Raw genomic sequence first — 21026 nt, forward strand, 5'->3', positions numbered from 1 at the left:
TCACGTTAGTCAAGCAAAATTAACTTTAATTACACTATATAAATTATTTTAATCTTATTTCATTCAGTCAGGGAACTCATAATTCTAGAAAGAATGCTGGAGCCCTTTTATGGACACTGTTATTAAGGCAAGCCTTGCATAATCTCAAAATCTTGTTTGTGCACAATAATGGGGAAACTGATGTATATACCCATGCACTGGCTACACAAATAAATGGTAAAGTGTGCACGGGGAATGTGGTGAGTACAGCGACATCTAGTAAGTGCTGAATGGAAAGTGTAATAATTGCCTTCCTAAGGCATAGAGAAGGGGCAGGCAATATTTGATAAACAGCTGAGATTTTTAAATGAGTTTACAACACCTATGAATGCTGTAATAAAAAAATAATAATTTGGATTTCATATTTAATTTGAAAAGGACTTTTATTATACAGCTTTATTTTTTTGGGTGACAGGTTCCCTTTAAAAAAGCAAAAAAAAAGCCAGAGAAATTCATGCGTACAAATGATGTGTTTATTGTTTACATGCACTCTCTGCAATAAATACAGTAGCAAGTTATGCCCTTGTATTTCTGATTTGGGTTAGTAAGAGAAAAAGACCTCTCAGTTGTTATGCTGAATAAAGCAATGCCAGCTGTATCACCATCTTTCCTTGAGACTAGCTTAAAACCTAACCAATGAAAACCAAAACACCCTTTTATCACTTTGCCCCCCTGAAAGATACATCTTTTTTTGGTCTCAAAATTTGAGCCGCAGTATTTCCTCTTTTTCACAACACACCAAAGGGTGCCATTTGGGCCCAACCTGAGCGTACCCTGAAGTACCCCATCTCACCATTCAGGATGAGTGACAAAAGGCGTAAAGGGGCCCTGCACTTAATTTTTAAAACCATGTGGATTGGCCCCTCAGTGACGTCTCGGATCTTGAAGCAATTTTGGTAACACATGAATGCAGGCCTGGACTGGCAATCTGTGGGTTCTGGCAAATGCCAGAGGGGCTGCTATAAGGTGCCATAGAAAGTCAGTATTTAGTGGGCTGGTGGGGGCTGTTTGAGCTTCTATGTGGGCTGATTGGGCCTCTGTGTACCTGAAATGCCAGGGCCTATTTTAATTCTCAGTCCGGACCTGCATGAATGGCACAAAGGACAGCAATTCATTCTACACAGTGTTATTCAATAATACAGCCCTTTAAAGGTGATTCATGCAATATACAACTACCTAAATAATTTTAATCATGGGGATTGTATACACTAGTACTATAAATATAATAATAACACAGCACACAATAAATAGCATACTGAACTCAGAATATAGTACATGAGCATATTTGCCAGCTATTGATAAGCTTTGAGTGATAAACATTGCCCTTCCTGAAGAAATGTACCTGAACCAAACTTTGATTTCTCTTCTTCATCAGCTCTTCTCCAGAAGAAGGAACCGACCCTGGAGAGTACACCGATCATGGCTTTTCTTTTCTTTATAGCTCCCTACAGATACATGATTTGATACATGTATTAAGATATGCGAGTTATTTTACCAGCACTTCTTCATGCTTTACCCACTTATAACAAGGAACAGTACCAGATTTGCCTGGTCTTATTTTTAAAACCAGCCAAAGTCAATCACTTAAAGAACCAAAAGCCATTTCCAAAGAAACCCCAAAATAGCCCAATTTGCCCAGTGACAGTCCCCCTACAGCAAGAATTAAGAGAAAAAAGAAAGGACAATACAGGTATGGGACCTGTTATCCAGAATGCTCGGGACCTGGGGTGTTCCGGATAAAGGATCTTTCCGTAATTTGGGTCTTCATGCCTTAAGTCTACTAAAAATTAATTTAAACTTTAAATAAACCCAATAGGCTGGTTTTGCTTCCAATAAGGATTAATTATATCTTAGTTGGGATCAAGTACAAGCTACTGTTTTATTATTACAGAGAAAAAGGAAATCATTTTTAAAAATTTGGATTATTTTGATAAAATGGAGTCTATGGGAGACAGCCATTCCGTAATTCGGAGCTTTCTGGATATCGGGTTTCCGGATAAGGGATCCTATACTTGTACAGAATACTTTTTTGTCTCATTTTCAGTTCTATCATCCTTCATTTCTCTTACTTCACAACATTCCTTTCATTCCTTATTCTGTGTTAACTACACATTTAATCTCCCCCCTATATAACTCTATATGTATATCTATTTGATCCTCCCATTAAGGTTCTATTCTATCAGGTTTAGCAGCATACATGGATCTGTTAAACTACAACTCTTACTACACCTCATACATGTGTTGAACTACAACAAACTGCTCCCCTACATTATAGCCAGGGATGGGAAACATAGGCATATTAAACTACAACATTATGAAACCCCCACAGATCCTAAAAGTTATAGTTTAGCTATAAACCTTAGGAACACATGCCAGCCCAACCCACCCCCAACACAAAATGAAATTACAGTAGTAGTAGTAGTACTTTTAGTAGTAGTGCAGTAACAGACCAAATACAACTGGATGAACTCAGGTTGCAGTGCTGACAGACAGCTTGGAATTGGTGTGCTGCTACGCCTGCCTGCCTGATAATGCTGCTTCTTTTTGTACCGCCCAGTCCCATTGCATCCTGGGTATTGTAGTTTCATATTAACCTTAGCTGCAGGCAACAGGTTATAAAAAACTACATTAGCCAGCATGCAAAGAGCAGAGAAGGTTACGCATATGGCAGGGTTGCGCTAAAGAGGACTGATTTCAAAACGATTATGAGTTTTCAGTGCAGACTCATTAGGGTCCAGATTTGGGTAGTTTTGCTTTGTTTATATGCTAAAAAAATCGGCAACTTTTTTTCTGCAAGCTCTCCAAACTATTACTCTTTCCAGCACCACCTGCCTGAATAAAGCTCCCACATTTGTGCAGTATACCTTCTCAGTCCCTGTCAGCAGCACTGTAACCTGTTTCCTACTGTATACGGTGGCCTGTGTTCCTACGCAGTACTACTGCTCTTTAAAGTGAGGTAGTGGTGGGTTAGCATGTTAAAACTACATTAGCCAGCATGCACTGTGCACTGTCTCACTAAGAAGATTAGCACATGGCAGGGTGGTGCCAAAGTGGACTGGCTTCAAACTGACACGGTTTTTAGAAGTACAACCTCATTAAGGAAACAGATTTGGGCTAATTTTGGTATCTTTGCTGGGTTTGTATACTGACAACTTGCCAAACTATTTTTTTCCTACCTGATATAGCAATTGCACACTATTTAAATTGTTAATTTTCCCAACACCACCTGTTTCCCATTGAGTGCATTTATTGCTGATACTTTTTATTACTCATCTTTCTATTCAAGCCGTCTCCTATTCATATTCCAGTGTCTTATTAAAATTGATGCATGGTTGCTAGGGTAATGTGGGCCCTAGCAACCAGATTGCCAATTTTGCTTAATGGAGAGCTGCTGAATAAAAGGCTAAATAACTCAAAAAACACCAAAAATTTAATTGAATTGCCTCAGAACAGGGCCCGAGGCAGAGTAGGCACGTGCCTAGGGCACAAAGCTGGGGGGGGGTGCCAGGCACATACCTGCTCTGTCGCCTACCCCATTGCACATGCGCACTCAAGCGCGATTTCACACATGCGCACCTGAGAGTAATTTTGCACATGCGCACATGAGCATAATTTTGCGCATGCGCACCTGATCGTGCACACTCCAGCACACACTCAGCCGGCACCATGGCTGACCAGGTTACCTAGGGCGCCTGGCAGGGTTGGCCCGGCTCTGCCTCAGAATATCACTCTACATCATACTAAAATCTACTTTAAAGGTGAACAAGCGCATTGAACGGGCAGCGTGATTGGACAGTGCAGGAGATTTAACTTTGAACCTGCATTGTCCAATTGTCCTGCAGGTTCAAGGCTGTAAAAAGCTCTAAGTAACACATGAGCTAAACCCTAAAAATGAATTGGGCTAAAAAATGCCATTTCTTTTTTTAATTCTGAACTTATTGCACCAGCCTAAAGTTTCAGCTGCTCAATAGTAGCAATGATCAAGGACTTCAAACTTTTCGCAGGGGTTCACCAACTTGGAAAATATCTGCGACACTGTACTGTCAGTGTACTCTGAGCAGCTGTTGAGAAACTAAGCTTAGGGCTCGCTGCAAATTATCAAGCAGAAAATGAGGTTGGCCTGTAATATAAGCTGATGCTACAAGGCTGATTATTCAATTTTGATGCTAATTGCACTGGTTTATGTGCTGCCATGTAGTAATTACCCATAATAATCACTAATCAGCCTTATGTTGTGACATTTCTATTCTGTGTACTGTATATTTTGAGTCAGTCCCTAAGCTCAGTAAGTGACAGCAGCACAGAGCATGTGCAGTGAATCAGCGGAAAATAAGATGGGGAGCTACTAGGGCATCTTTTGACACATAGATCTTTACTGCTGTGGTTGCCTTGGGCTGGTAAAGAAGCCCAAAACATAATGTACAACATTTCTAACCTACTTCTTTAGTTTTACTTTACTTGTCCTTTAACAGGAAAGCCTACATTTGTACTGAGGGCTTCCCAAGGCCAATCCATTTGCCATGTTACCCCCTCTTCCCCCCACAGTCACAAGCAATAGGTCCTGGAGCATTTGGAACTGAATTGTCTGGCTGTACAAGTGAGCTAGTGGCACTCAGCACACTGCACTGTAGGATAGGAACCAATCAGCAGCTAGGCTGACCTGACAGGGAACTGAAGCCTGTCTTTGCTTGTGTGACTGCAGGGCTGTGATTGACTATCCCTCAAGGACCCTCAATTCAAGTGGCTCTCCTGCTACAAAAAAATGGAGAGTGACCCTTATTTACACACACACACATTTTACTAAAGTTTGCTTTCATTGCACACTCTTGTACACATTTGCTCATTTACACACACAGTTACACATATTTGAAAAGTATACACCCCTGCATTCACAAGCAAAGGGGTTGTTCACCTTTGAGATAACTTTTAGTAGCTCTTCAATTTGCAGGGTCCGAATTACCCTAGCAACCATGCATTGATTTGAATAAGAGACTGGAAAATGAATAGGACAGGACCTGCATAGAGAGATGAGCAATAAAAAGTAGCAATAACAATACATGTGGAGCCTTACAGAGCATTTGCTTTTTAAAAGGGGTCAGGGACGCCCATTTGAACCCTGCAAAGAGTCAGAAAAAAGAGGCAAATAATTATAAAGCTATAAAAAATATATAATGAAAACCAATTGAAAAGTTGCATAAAATTGGCCATTCTATAACATACTAAAAGTTACCTTAAAGGTGAACCACCCCTTTAATAAATTCATTTTACCATTTTGTCTTGTTTTTCATCCAAAAACGATTTATTTCACAGCATGAAATTATTTACAAGTGATTTTCACAACTTTGAAAGCATAATTACTCCAATGCAATTCGTTAACAGTAACACTTCAGTTGTTTGTGTCCTGTTATGCTATCTCATTAAAATTCAAGAGGCATCCCTGTTGTCTGGCTTACGTACAAATTCCCACTGCCTTTGTCCTGAATGTGAATAGAGGCTTTTCTCTAACAGAGTAGAAGGACAAACTTTTCAAAGACAGCATGAATCACTAATCAGAGAGAATAGCAAGCCTGTGGGTATCTTTTAGTCTATACACCATATTCATTTGAAAACTTTTGGAACACAGGTATGTATGGCTTCATCCAAAAAAAATCCAAGAAACTGTACTCTTCTGAAACAACTTTTATCTGAATATTTATGTAGCATTACTACAAGTAGTCTAGGTTTTGAGAACTCTGCTGGTATGGCTAGTCATGAATGTTTTTGTGTCACTAAACTTTCTACTAAACTGCAATGCTATCTGGCAACAGAACTAGGAAAATGTTTTTTATGTAGAACTTTTTTTTTTTGAAGACTGTTGAAACCTGTTAAATAAGCCTGCCAACTTTGATTGCTCAGTTAGCTGAAATAGATGTCCAAATGTCTTTTGCTATTTACATGACACTATACTTTTTATCCTTACTATAAAGCCAAGTGCACACACAATGCACTATAAGGAAAGCATATGAATAGATGTTTCATTTTAGTAAAGGTACAATTATGGACACTCTTGATATTTGGACTTAATGTGGATGAAAGCTCTGTTTATTGGTAATATCAAAAAAATATATTTTTTTTATATATTTAAAGGGAAGATATGTAAATAAACTCTTTATTTAATTTCAGAACAAAATGACCAGAGAAGAAGGGTTAATTGAAGAATATAGTTATGATCGAATGGCTACTTTGGAACTGGGGAAGCAAGAAAATAAAAAATTCCATGTAGATCTAAAGTCCGGTGATATTCAGTTTCCTGAGGGGCTTAAGCCATGTACTGGCTACAAAATGTGGATGTTTTCCTTGTTGATGGGGGTATGTATTGGGAATACAGGTATTTTGTCATTCGATAAAAAGTTACATATGTATTAGGTACCTCTGTTTTGCTTGCAGAATTTTCATTTCATAATCGCTAAAGGACAGTTAGATATCAGACATGCTTTAAATTTGTTCCAGATATTTTAAATTTTAAACAATTTACAAACAGTCATTATTTTCCACATGGCACAAAACAATGAAAAAGTGAAAGAAGACTATGATGCAGCAAACAGAGATTAGATATACAATAGTGAGCTTCAGCCTGTACCCACTTTTCAGAACCTTTCAGCTGGGAATTTGCTGTGTGTAAAGTTATTTAGCATGTACATGTTTACTATAGATACAATTCATCACTGGGACATTAAAAGGGGTCAAAAAAGAACATGGCATCAAATACATTTTGGAATGCTGAATTTGTGTCTAATGTTTCCTTGTACTTTCTTCAGTTACGCCCATACTTTTTAGTAGTAGTCGTCTATGGAGAAACAACTGTGAGCACTTATATAGTCTGTATCATATCAAAATCTGTTTTGCACTTTTGTGATACATTGTTACAATTTGAGGAGTCTGAATTGAAACACTATTAGGTAGGTTTATCAAAGATCGAGTTAAGTTTTCCAAGGGTTGTTTTTAGTCAAAAACTTGAATTTTCAGGTTTTTGGATCCAAAAATACTTCAACTAAAACCTGTCAATGACACTTAGGGGCAGATGTATCAAGGGTCGAATATCGAGGGTTAATTAACCCTCGATATTCGACCGCCGAATAAAAATCCTTCAACTTCGAATATCGAAGTAGAAGGATTTTGCGCAACTCGTTCGATCGAATGATCGAAGGAATAATCATTTGATCAAACGATTCGAAGGATTTTAATCCATCGATCGAAGGATTATCCTTCGATCAGAAAAACCTTGGAAAGCCTATGAAGACCTTCCCCATAGGCTAACATTGTCCTCGGTAGGTTTTAGGTGGCGAACTAGGGGGTCAAAGAAACAGTAATATGGGGAACAGTACTTTGTACTTTGATTATCGAATGGTCGAATATTCGAACGATTTTTAGTTCGAATCGTTCAATTCGAAGGTCGTAGTCAAAGGTCGAAGTAGCGAATTCGATGGTCGAAGTAGCCAAAAAAAACATTCGAAAATCGAATTTTTTTCCTCTATTTTCCTCTAATCCTTCACTCGAGCTTAGTGAATGGGCCCCTTAGAAATAAATGGCAGGGGTCCCTTCAACCATTTGAAGATGTTAATAGCCTTCATGATGTTTATGTTTTTTTCAGTGAGTTTCACTTGAAAACTTGATTAATTCAAGCAATTTTAGTTTTTTCCCACGATTAATTCGACATTTTTGGGTTTGTAACCCAATTCATTGAATAGATTTTTTTCAGTTCATGCCTTTTCTTAAATCGGAAAACATTTGAGTTGTGAGTTCATTCAAGGTATAAAAAACCTGATGGTTTGTAAAGTAGATCAAAATCCAGATATTCTATTGGTGTAAATGTTCTCAAAGTGCAATTTACATTATTTTTCTCTTTTAAAGGAGACATAATGTGAACCCTGCCAATTTCTTTAGGTAAAAATGAATAATATATGCTACTGGTTTCGCTTTGGACTAAAATGTAATATCATATTTAAAAATGGTCCCTTTATTGGAGCTCCCCATAGATCTGGAATGATCCCTGACTGTGTTTAAAATGAGGGGTGGACGTGTCCTAACGGTCCCTTCCATAAGCAGAGTTTACTTTAATGCTGGCAAAATAAAATACATTTTATAAATGCTCTTTATGTTTACAAACTGCTGTTTAAACATATGAGAAGCATGAACGTTTAAGTTGGATGTCCTTAAATCACATGGTTCCTTTATTACAGAGCTGCCTTGTTGCTACATCTGGATTTTCCCTTTATCTTGGGAATGTCTTTCCCTCTGAAATGGACTACTTGCGTTGTGCTGCAGGCTCGGTAAGTATTCTGATGAGGCTCTTTATTCTGCCCTTTTGCATACCTCATTTTTCATTTCAATTTTTGATGGTGATATCAAAGTATCTTTATTGTGTGGAACAGTGTTACAAATGATATGCTTATACAGACAGACAGTCAAAAACATACAATTGAAAGCCTAAAGCAAATAAATTATCTGTATATTGAATGCATAAGTACAAGTATAATATTTAAGTATATATGAGGGACATGAGTTTCATCTATGTGTGCATGTGTGTGTGTGTGTCCATCTGTCAGGGAAAGAGATCCATCTGTCCCTCCAGGGAAGAGAGAGATAGAACGAGACCTTGGGGTATATTTATTAATGAGTGAAGTTAGAGATCACCACAGTCCGCTAGAGTGAAAAACCGCCTCTCTCAATTTATGGGATTTTTAAAGTTGTTTTTATCAAAGGGTGAAAGTTCACCATTTGATAAATACGCCTTTAAAAATCCCATAGAAATGAATGGAGACAGGCGGTATTTCACTCTAGTGGACCATTGTGATCTATAACTTCACTCTTTGATAAATATCCCCTCTTGTGTTTCAGAGTATATACCGCTTTCAGTGGCTATGCACCCATCCCACAAGCTTCTATATATGGCAAAAGCAAATGTTCCCAAGCCCAATCCTTCCCAAATAACTTACAAGTATATGTAAGACAGGTGTACAAACATTATGCCATGGTCAGTACTAAATTTATTCTGTATCAGCAAATTCTACATCCTCTGAAGTGGATACTATGCAGTTATTCAAATCTAACTCGGGAAAAAGCAAACTCTCCTGCACTGATATAAATGTCTAAATTAGAACATGGCTGGTGGCCAGTTGTACTGTGACCAACCTATTCCTTTTTTTGGAATCTGTTTTCTGCCTATGGACGCCATCCTGTTTATATAATCCAGCCCAAAAACACGTTACATCAGCAAATGTACTTACTACATGGGATGGATCCCATGGCATGGATTGCACCGAATTAGAAAAATAATTTAAACCAATATTAAAGTTTTTAGATGTCCAAGTAGGCACTGCAGATTCAGTTATCACTAAGTGGGAGTTTTATTAATCTACCCAGACACTGCCTAGAGAAGGCCATAATTTTCTGTGCAAGGAAACTTGCGAGAGGGACAAAATTGAGGTATAACAATCACTTTATTAACAGTGATAAAGAATAATTGATTTTTTTATCAGCAGGAAATGGGCATCTTGTTAAAATGGAATGAAAAATGGATTTTCAAAATACAGGGCAATACTGAATGTACCAGTTTATGTTGCCCAAAATGTATGTGCCAGATTTGTTTTTGTAAAATGACATACTTTGGACAAGGGTTTTATATTTGTGCCAAGCAAAAGTGTAAAATTGTAGTATAAACTTCCAACATCTATGCATCTGCATTTGGTTATGGGTGTTATTATGTTCCACTACCATATTTAAGCTTCTTAGGAAGTGGGAGTGTGAAATTTTCTAGCATGTCTCTTCTTGCTGGAATCCTGTTTGTAATGAGATTAACAAACTGTATTATGAAACATTTAATTGCCTCATTTAACCTCCACTTTAGCATTTAATGTCCTTAAAATATGGGTTCTCGGATAATATGTGCCATTGGCTGTTCTTATGAGTTTTTGAAAATGTAGTACTTGTCATGACCAACAAAAACCTAACTTTACTCCAGGTCCAGTGATGCTGTTAAAAGCTGTTGGACTGTATTTTTTTGTTTATATTTTAATAGGGCCCATGGATACAAATAAATCCAAGAATTAACACCTGCTACACCTACATTTGCTACTTCTTTGCACTCAATGAATCTTGTGCTAACACTTCTGAAGTAGTGTGAAACCACATTGTCTTAAATGGCATTACAACTAACCAGTTATTTGCTAATATGGAAACTAATAGGTATCCACATCTGTAAATCAAGTTGTGGTTTTGTGTGCACTCTGTATTGCACTGGAATTTATGAAAAACTGCATGGTGTAAAAAACTGATTTTGGTTGTTTTTGAGCTTTCAAGTTGGATTTGTAAACCAGCCCTTATATCTCTTGATTTATATCAGATAATGTAATTCATTTTTCAGGAAAAAACTTTAATTTTCAGGTTAAAAATAGAAAAAACTAGAATTTTTCATGATTTAGTATGCACCGAACCCAAAAATAGCTTGAATCCGAAAATGTTTGGGTCAGTGGTTTTCACTTGAAAACTCAATCAATTCAATCGATTTGAGTTTTTTTCTGCCGATAACTTGATCAATTTGAGTATTCAAATTCACCCCCCCCCCCATTGCACTGATTCGAGTTTCATGTTTGGGTTTTTTCATAAATATGCAAACATTTTAGTTTTGAGTTTATTCAAGGTATAAAAACCTCACAAACCTCACAAACTCAACCTTTGATAGATAACCTTTAAAGTTGCAACAAAGCATCTCTGAATTAGTGCTTCTAAATGAACATCTTTATTCTGGCAAAGTGTCATTTGGAAAAGAGATTTGTTTAGGTATTTGCAAAATAATAAAATAATGCAAAATATGCTTGCAGTGCCTGCCTTCAGCGGTTGTCAATTTTGCTGTGCTGAAAAACAAAGTGAATGTGGTAAGTGATTCATATTAAAGAAACCAGTGTATGTTAAAGCAATGTTTCTGTTTATTTTTGTGAATTATATATTTGAGCAGTGGAGTTACTTATCATCATAAAGTAAATTGCAAGATTGCTCAACAGCCTTCAATTTATTGAAGGGGCAGTTTAACAAATAGGGCTTGTGATGAACAAGGGGGTGTAATAACAAATATAGCAATATATTACAATTTTGTGCTTGACAAGACAGAACAGAGTCACATAAGAAAACGTATAAAATGGTAATTTGTTGTATATGTTCTGTGAATTCTTTATGCACAAATTGCAATTCTTATATGTACATCTTGTACATGAACTGTCCGGTGCCTTTCTGATTTTAGAGGTATAGTTCACCTTAAAATTTCTTTGTGTGCATGTCATGTAGACAGTGGTATACTAATACAATATGCATTATTGTTTTATTCATTAATTATTATTATGCAGCTGGTGGGTTACATTATTTACTGCTGGCTTGATGCTAGGGCTTAATTACCCTAGAAACAAGTCAGCAGTTTGAAAGTAAGAATGGAATATGAATAGGGCAGGGCCTAAACAGAAAGATAGCCTTAGACCAGAATATTTTAAATACTTAAAGTGTATTTATAGGGGAGCTCCCCCTTTAATGTTGATATCAAGAAATAAACCCCATTCAGTGGAAGGGTGTGGAAAATGGTACACTGATGTATGTATTGATAAAAATTAAATGAACAGATGTTTTGTGGTCTTTATAATTTTCATTTAATAAACCTAGTAACAACTTCAAAGCTCTTGAAACAATTGTTGCAGCCCTTCAAATGTGCTTTATAATCTGTGGTAATGTTTAAACACGAGCTCTAGATTTGCCAGCATGAAGTATTCTTTACCCCATGTGTGTGTGTTTTTATTTGTTTTTCAGATGTATCATTACCAAATATTATTTGTGTCATCATTTTCAATAACTACCACTTGTTTGATTTGGTTTGGATGCAAACTTGCTATAAACCCAACAGCAATCAATGTAAGTATCAAAAGATGCCTTGGTATTAATATACTAAGGAACATAGCATGCAAAGCTGGCTTCTCCCCCCCCAAACTTTTATAGTTTTATTGGCAAGGGAATTTCCCTATTCCATAAAATTCTGTAGAGTAAGTTTCATTACTACATTACCTTAGTGATTTGTGTCCTAATTCATTCTCGCCTTACACCTTTATAAATAAAGTGAAAAGCAGTGGGGAGGGCTAGGCTTCCCCAGTGATGCCTACATCAATTTACCGTTGATGTTAACCATTGAAGACACCATACATACACTGTTTATTTACATTTAAATTCTCATTGTGACTACTGCAGTACTCATACTCTGAGATTTATTTTTATTTTTATCCAAAATACAATACTTTTTTCATTACATTTCTATATGTGGGTCTGGATGTTGTGTAAAGTATAGCCAAAAAGGGAAAGTTGTACTCACAGTTAAATTTTAAACAATTAAGCAATTGGGTGCAATTGGGCTGTGACCACAAAATTCATATAGACAACGATAAAAGGTCTTGTGCATTCAACCCATTATCAATATATTGGGATAACAGGGATTGTTTCTTGATGTCTTCCAATAAATTCAAGCTGGCCAACTACATCACTGTCATCCCTGGTCTAATCAGTCCTACACTCATTTTCATCTGATTCATTAAGAATTCTGCTGCTTCATTATACATTTTTCAGAGGGACTACGTTTTATCCGTAACTTGCTTGCTGCTTTCAAGGTTAAAACTCCCAAACATGGTTGCCGTTTTATTAGCCACCACTGGGATCATCTGACTATAGCTGGGGAGGGTGGGAGCTACAACATGGAGCTGGCCACTGTTCCTGTATAAACTATAACAAACAAGGGAAAGTTGTACTTACCATTACTTTTCAAATTGTGTTGTTGTGTAAAACCATAAACTTGTGTTCTATTTGCCCGTGTAACCTTAAAGAAGACACATAGTATAGCTAAAAACCCTTTATATAATTTAAGGCAATAATGAATAACATATGGTGCTGGTTTCACTATGGGCCTATAGTTAATATCTTTAAAAATGGCCCCTTTATTCAAGCTCCCTATACATCTGCTTCCAATGAAGGGCTGGTGTTTCTCAATGAACCCTACCAGGACAGCCAATCACAGCCCTGCAGTCACAAATGAAAAATCAGCCTTCAGTTCCATATTAGGTCAGCTGATTGGTTTCTGCCCTACAGTGCAGTGTGTTGAGTACTGCCAGCTCCCTTGCACAGCCCAGGAAATGAGACAGCTGGAAGTGGAACAGAATGGTGTGATTAGTAGGGTTTTTGCAGAAATTTTCAATAAAGTAACCAGAAACCAGAAAGTAACCAGAAACAACACATTCCTTCTATATTTAAAAGGGTCTAATTCAATTGTACATTCTTGTTTTTGACATACTATGTCTCCTTTATGCTGTGTTAATTTGGTATATTTGCCTGTCTTGTAGTAATTCAGTGGTTTTTGAGAACATGTAGGGATATTCCAAATCCATACTCTGTACAAAAGGCCTTGTCTACACCATAATATTTGAATTATGTACAAGCCTTGAAAATCAAAATAACAAAAACAAAGGGAACACATGTACTTGACTTTTGATTTGGTATTTGGTGCGGATAAGAAGACTTTCCTTTTTCATCTAGTTTTATTTTATTATAATTTTGATATTGCATAATGTTTTTTTTTTTAATGTAAACATTGTCAAGAGACTTTATGTTTATGGCTTCACTTTACAGCACTATATCAATGTTTTGCGTGACTGTATATGTATATATTTCACGTCAGTGACCTTTTCCAGTTTAGCTTTGTTTCATATGGAAAAGCTTTGAGCTGATTAAATACACGTGTTTACTTTTTCACTTTAGAAAGATTGTGCAATCACTTGGTGTTTCTTGAACGATGTTAAGCTAGAGATATATACACTTGAAAGTTTGAGACGCTATAATCCAAGGCTATACAAATTGAAGTTTATGCAAAACGTATGGTTATGTTTCCTACAGCAGAGTTGATTACCCTGGGGATTTGATTATCTACATGAAATGCGTGTTATGACACTAGTATACATCCTTAGTCTCAAGTCTACTACAATAAATGCATAATACAGACACTTATTTAAAAATAATCTACTAAAATATAATGAAAGCTTAATAATTATTTTAAACAAACTTTATTCTTTTGCTGACACGTGGTGGAATTAGCCAGTTAGAGCATGTGAAATCTGTTGCACTCCAAGCAGGAAAAAAGAAATGTTAGGTTGAAGAACTCAAAAAACTAGGTAGTTATATATATATATAATAAATATATATATATAAATAAGAAATACATATTTGTGAGACAGTTTCAATAAAAATTGTTCACACTGTTCACTGTTTACCTATAACTTGTGATTGTTTGGAAGCAGATCACTGAATGGTGGGCACCATTAAATTTTTACTTATTTCTTGTTTTTTTACTGCAGGTTAATTCCCATAATGTTAGCATAAAACATGATTATAATGTTTGTAAATATCCATAACTGGTTTTTATATGCTTGTCAATGCCCTAGGTATCCCCTAAGGAACAGTAAATTGCAAACCTCTTTCTTATTGTGAAAATAATTAACCATGGAACAGCGATAGATAATCCTATAGATCATGCTTCAAAAACTTAACTACCCACTTCAAAGTTAGGAAAATAGTCAAGGGGAAGAATATTGATACATTTTCCATAGAATATTGTTGAAAATGTAAAAAGGCTGTTAAAGATAGCTGTCAAAAATTATGTTGTTGCTGCCCAGTGGGTGCATGAGGATATTAAACAGATATCCTTTTGCAAGTTTTCTGTAACATGGATCTGGTGGATTCCAAAACTTAATCACAACATAATGAGGAGCTCTGTATTATCTAAGTGCAGATTCTTATACTCAGGGGCGTAAGAACAGAGGAAGAAAACCCTGCGGCTACAAGGGGGCACAGGAGGTTTAGGGGCCCGCTAAAGCCCTAATTAATGAGACATTTCAATAGATATTGGTAAAACGAGACTAGATATGTTGGAGGCCAAAAAATTATTTTGCTGTGGGGCCCAGTAACATCTTGTTACACCACTGCTATATTAGTTCACTACACCATCTTGGTGCACTCCACCATCAGTGTGGCTCCACCCTCCTGTGAGTGCTCAGATAACCACATACCTGAAATTTACAATGTATAATCAATGCTTCAAAGTTTGGCCCATAAGTGTTTGCTAAGTTCATATAAATATAAATCAATATAAAAACTATTTATATTGATGCTTGCAGACTGCTATTGCCTATCCGCACCTGAACCTAAAACTGCAATAAATTAGCCTATGAAATGAAAGATGGTGGAAAAACAAATATTTGTGAATTTCTTACTGTTTCTTAATTATTTTTTGGGCATTATATACCCAGTGATAGTTGTCATTATATAATGATTCTTATTTTAATCGTTTGTTTGCTTTTGTGTAGATAAATTTTAATCTGATTCTCCTTATTCTGATGGAAATTCTTATGGCAACAACAGTAATTATCTCTGCAAGATCAAATGTAGACTGCTGTAAAGTACAGAGAGTAAGTATTTATGTAATGTGTTCTTCATATTGCAATATAGTTTGTGTAGGGAACTTTCTAATAATGAAGTAGCAACAAATAAAGAACATAAGATCTGAGGTTTCAAATGAATCTATCAAATGAAAGATTTCAATTAAAATGTATTAGTTTAAGGGGGCTATTTACTAAATTGAATTTATCTAATTTTTTTTAATTAAAGAAAGTTCAACCAAACTATCATCCATGATTCTACTGTATTTATCAATAAAATAACTCGAAAAAGTTGGGTTGGTAAAAACTCAATAAAATCATACAACACTCGAATCATGCAAATTTTTCGACTTCACTCCTGAATCGCTTGATTTTTTGTGGGTTATCGGCTGAAAACCCTGTATTTTTGGGATTAACGGGCTGAACCCAGCACAGACCATGATATGTTTAAACTGGGATTGGGACATCTGCCATTGACTTATACACGACTTACATATGACATATACTTACAGGTTTGAGAAGGCGGATTTTCAGATTCTGAATTTTTGCAGCATCGGGGTATAATAAATCTCGAAAGGTTCTAGGTTTTTTTTCCACAAAAAGTTTTTGCCCAAAAAACATTGACCAGAAAAAACATCAAGTTTACTAAATAACCCCCTACGTGTTAGTGTTAGTCTGATATATTTTCTGTTGTGATTACTCGAACCCTCTCTCTTCCATACTTATTGTGAATGCATCTAGTGCAAGCAGGAGAAACTACTATCTGGAGCATTTAAAAAATGTAGTGGTACTTCTGTCATGTGTAAATGTTTGGCTCAATGCACCTGGGGTGCCTAAAAGCCTAGTGACTTGTGCTCTGATAAGCTTTAGTAACTCTTCACTGCTGTACTTTAAAACAGAACTAAAAGCCTAACTACAGAAGTAGGCTACAAATGTTGTTGAGCTTAGGGGCCGACTCAAAATATACAGTACACATAGAATATAAATGTCACAATATAAGGCTGATTAATAAAGATTAATAGAGATAATTACTACATGTCAGCTCAGAAACCAGTGCAACTAGAATCAGAATTTAATAATCAGCCCTGTAGCATCATCTTATATTTTAGGCCAACCACATTTTCTTCTTGATAATTTGCAATGACCCCTAAGCTTAGCTTCTCCACAGCCACTCAGAGCCCACTGAGCATGTGAGTGTCCCAGACACTTTCCAAGATGGCGACCCCCTGTGACAAGTTTGAAGTCCTGGATCATTGCTACCATTGAGAAGCTGAAACTTTAAGCTAGTGCAATACGTTAAGTATATACAATATGGCATTTTTAGACATATTTATTTTTAGGGTTTAGTTCTCCTTTAAGTTGGAGTGATGTCAACCTCCCGAGCAGCCTCTCAACATAAAAATGGGCAGGTAACAAGATATAGCAACTCCCTATAAGAGGAGCAAAAGCTTACTGGGAAATAAGAATTGAATAGGGGAGACAATAGCTACTTGAAAGGACTTACATTATGCAAGTTTCTAAAAGCACAGGATTATGCCTAATGAACTAAGTTGGCACACAGCATTATAATAAAAAACGCACATATATTGGTAGAGAATACAAAGTTAGATGGTTGAATGAATTATATGCAAAGCACTCAGTATAGTCTAATATTAAAAACTAAACCATGAAAATCATGACAGTATCCCTTTAACCTTTTCTTGGAATGTGAATAAGTTTGTAGGCAAATTCTCAATTATAGAGTTTATCAACATTTACGCATCATAGTAAGTTAGTTGAAAGCTAACACAGTGAAATGTTAATCACAGTTTACATAGATGGCAGCTCTTTGTTCAGATTTAATAAGATAACATTGAAATACCGTAATATACACAATTAAAAAATATATATATAATTTACAAAATTTAAAAACTAAAAACATTTCATGTACCTACTAAAGAATGCATGTTTCTGATGCTGTATCCTCGTTGAGTCTGTTTTTTACAATTGTAATCAAAGGACTTATAAATATTGTTTATTTATTTATTTTTTTCCACTGGTGTCATTTGGAATACAATCCTAGTTGTGTCTGAAAAAGAAAGTAGGAATAGACTTGCATTTACTTCTTGCATAGCGCTTTCTATATAAAAATGAAGTCCTGTAATGCTGGATAGTATACAAATATCGTAAACATTTTTTTACCTTAAATATGTAATTATTTCTACATTTTAGTCTTTGTTCATTAACTATTTTCACTAAACTTAGGGCACAGTATATGGAAGTTCTGGTTGTGTGAAGCAGGTAAAATTTCCTGCTCGACTGATGAAATCTTATTCGGTAAGAAATATATGGTCTTTACATTCTCATATTGATCAAAACCTAGGTAGTGATATTTTCTGCATGTATAAAGTTTTTATTAATTTATATACTGCTACTTTTTGTTTTAAACATTCTTTAGCATATTTTCTAGAAATAGTGGTAACAGTTAGATGCTCTTGAAAATATTTATCCCTTGTCCCACTGTACCAAATACCATACACAAAAAAGACTTTCTCTCCAGAAAAGAAACATTTTCTTCAGTAAGTGTTACTTTTGTTTTAAAAAATACAGTGGTTAATGTAATGAAAGGTGCACCGTTTCTGCTGGTCTAATAATAAGCATAAGTACAATTCAGTGCATTTCTGAGTTGGCCGATGACACAATGCAAATGTTAAAATATAGGCTCTTTGGACCTTTTTGTATGTTGGGGATGCTCCTTAAGTTGAATGACCATATCATACTGATAGGAAACACACAGACTGAATTACATAAACTGCTGCAAGTTAATCAGACTGAAAAACTGATATCTGGAACATGAAATGTACACACATATTATCGGTTTGCATTAAATTTACTGCCAACAAGTATAATGTTTTCTAAAGCTGACCATTTAGACCTCATTTAGTTGTCAAATGATTTAACCACATGTGTCCCTCCCTATGCATTTTGATTGTCCATTTATCAAGGCAATGTGCTCATAAGATGATTCGATTTTCAAATGTGACGTGTGTATTATTCAAAAGTTATATCTGTTGGACAAACACCTCTTTACCTTTTTTGATTTTAGATTGTGGAAGTGGTAGTAGGAGTTTGTGCAGTATTTGGTGGAGTTATTGCGCTAAACTTTGATGCCCTGTTGCACAGTCCTTACCTTTATGTATCCATCTTTTGGGTGTTAGCAGCTGTAAGTATAAAACTGTTTTTGCTTTATGAACCATTAGGCAAGTGTTTTATATGCCTAAAAAAGTAGTTGGTAACCTTTTATATTTAGTCTTCCATATGCATTGTGGGGTTTTTGTATTTCCTGTGCTAACTCTGATTCATGCAGTTTGTCTTCACTGAAGAAAACTACACGAAATAGTAGTTTTATGTAATTTATGTCAGTTATCACTGGCAACTGTTAAATTGTTTCTCTCTAGCAAAGAACAGTGCAACTAGTGATTCGGTTTTGACATTCATTTTTTTTTTCAGTGTTTTCCAAATGCTGTTGTAAGTCATGTAGCTGCTGAATATCCCACTAAATGCTTGGTAAGCTTTGAAAGCCATCTATTACAATAATTAATACATTTTCTGTTACATTATGGGCACATGATCAATGTATATTTTTATCACATTACTTCATGAATGAAATTGTATTACTTTACTAAATATGAGGGGTCCTCTACAAACAAACTGCCATGTTTTTTGCATTACAGCACCTCGTTTCAAAGTTTGCCCCATGGGTACTGGTCCTTGCACTCCCCCTAACTTGCATTTCATTCAGACACACAAGGTAGGCAACTCTGGTGGGTGCAGGGTGCTAAGGAACCATTTTTTTGCCTGTCCTATGGCAAGCGGTAAGAACAGTACGAAGAAAGAATTCACCGGCACACAGGTATTGCTGGCAGGGTGAAAAACCCTTGCTTTAAAGTTTAATGGTGCGACATGCAACGTTTCGGGGACAACCCCTTTATCAAGCATACTGAAACAGAATGCACGAAGCAATTTAAAGCATAGGTTAGTGACGTAACAATTACATATGTGTGCATATAATTAACATAATGAATTAACATAATGAATTACCATCACAAAGAAAAAAAAAATATTTTTCAAAAAAAGAAAACGACAAGAAAAAATTAACAAGAAAAAATTAAACACCCAAAAGATATATTTGTAGTAAAGTGTCCCAATAATCGGTATCCAAAAATTGTTTAGGAAAAATCACTAAAAGATAGAAAAATAATTAAAGATATTATTTCAAATCCTTGATTAAAAACTAATTATTCTTAAATAGTAAAACATGAATGTATTACAAAATATACAAAGATTAAAAACATAGTATCCAGTTAAACTAGAAGGGAGCAGCAGAGTTGAAAGCAAGTATGTAACACTTTTAACTATTTTTATTACTTGACAATTAAAGAAACAAAATTACTATCTTACCCTACATATGGGAAGCTGTCCCTGGCATATAATCCGGCTGTAATTGTTATCTACAAGAGAAGAACACAACACATTAGAGAATGGGACTACAGGTATGATAATGTTATACCTAAAAAAATTTTTTTTACAAATAACAGGCCATATTAAAATCTTCATTTAACCCTTTAGGGTGGCGTGTCTGTAATAGCCAGATCCAATAGCATTCTCGCTGTAAGATATTTTTCTTTTTATCCATACCCTTGTTGGAATTCACTTTCTCTATCACTTGCCATCACAATTGCGATACTCGGTGTCCATGTTCAAAAAAGTGTTTAGCTAATAAAGATTCAGTTTTAAATGTATTTATTTTGTCCACTGGCTTTTTACCATGCAATAGTGTTATAGGCAAATCAGGACGATAAGTCCTAATATTTGATTTATGTTCATTGAGCCTGATTTTAATCGCTCTACTCGTTTGTCCAATATATAGTAACCCACATGGGCATTTGAGGCAATATACAACCTCAGATGTATCACAAGTAGAAAAACCATAAATTTTATGTTTCTGTCCTGTCTGTGGGTGAGTCACACAGTTACCAGGGATAATGGCGCTGCAGTGACTACAGTTTCTACAGGGGAAAGTTCCCATGCTTTGTGTGCCCAATATATTACGTATCCCTTTTTGTGGAGTAGTTTTACGTTTAATCAGTTCACCAACATTCTTGCCCCTTCTATACGAAAAAATTGGGGGTACTTTGAACAAATGGCCATGTTTAGTATCAGTACTTAAAATATTCCAGTGTTTTAAAACTACATTACGGTAATATTTTGAATTAGTATCATAGGACGTAACAAAGGGAATTCTTTGTGTAGCAGATTTCGGTCTCAATTTCTTAGTTAATGCTAATTCTCTAGGTATAAGCTCAACCTCATTTTGTGTGGCCACCAATTTGGATTTATCATACCCCCTTTCCACGAATTTTTCCACCATCGTAAGTGATTCAGATTTGTAAAGTTCAGGCGTGGAGGTAATTCTTTTCACCCTCATTAATTGGCTTTGTGGAAGCCCTTTAAACAAGC

The 21026-nt window shown here is 35.8% G+C and overlaps 2 protein-coding genes across 7 annotated transcripts in view; one reads left to right on the plus strand and one right to left on the minus strand.

Annotated features, from left to right (window-relative positions):
- The window catches only part of mov10l1.L (Mov10 like RISC complex RNA helicase 1 L homeolog), a 44094-nt gene extending 41514 nt beyond the window's left edge, over nucleotides 1-2580 (minus strand). The window contains exons 1-2 of the mRNA XM_018252607.2: nucleotides 2465-2580; nucleotides 1382-1484 (exon numbers count right to left, since the gene is read on the minus strand). Of these exons, the coding sequence (XP_018108096.1) occupies nucleotides 1382-1460 (79 nt within the window). The 5' untranslated portion in view covers nucleotides 1461-1484; nucleotides 2465-2580. The remainder of the gene's footprint in view (nucleotides 1-1381; nucleotides 1485-2464) is intronic.
- A 462-nt stretch (nucleotides 2581-3042) lies between these two features.
- The window catches only part of LOC108711162 (membrane protein MLC1), a 37242-nt gene continuing 19258 nt past the window's right edge, over nucleotides 3043-21026 (plus strand). For 3 of the 6 annotated variants that reach the window (XM_041586426.1, XM_041586428.1, XM_041586429.1), the window contains exons 1-9: nucleotides 5547-5662; nucleotides 6202-6387; nucleotides 8259-8348; nucleotides 10899-10952; nucleotides 11869-11970; nucleotides 15456-15557; nucleotides 17772-17843; nucleotides 18613-18729; nucleotides 19017-19073. In XM_041586426.1, the coding sequence (XP_041442360.1) occupies nucleotides 6208-6387; nucleotides 8259-8348; nucleotides 10899-10952; nucleotides 11869-11970; nucleotides 15456-15557; nucleotides 17772-17843; nucleotides 18613-18729; nucleotides 19017-19073 (774 nt within the window). In that variant the 5' untranslated portion in view covers nucleotides 5547-5662; nucleotides 6202-6207. Of the gene's footprint in view, nucleotides 3176-5545; nucleotides 5663-6101; nucleotides 6127-6201; nucleotides 6388-8258; nucleotides 8349-10898; nucleotides 10953-11868; nucleotides 11971-15455; nucleotides 15558-17771; nucleotides 17844-18612; nucleotides 18730-19016; nucleotides 19074-21026 lie in introns of those variants that run through there. The other 3 variants (XM_018252610.2, XM_041586431.1, XM_041586427.1) reach the window with 3 other exon arrangements.

This window comes from Xenopus laevis, chromosome 3L, assembly GCF_017654675.1.
Source record: "Xenopus laevis strain J_2021 chromosome 3L, Xenopus_laevis_v10.1, whole genome shotgun sequence".
Taxonomy (NCBI): Eukaryota; Metazoa; Chordata; class Amphibia; order Anura; family Pipidae; genus Xenopus; species Xenopus laevis.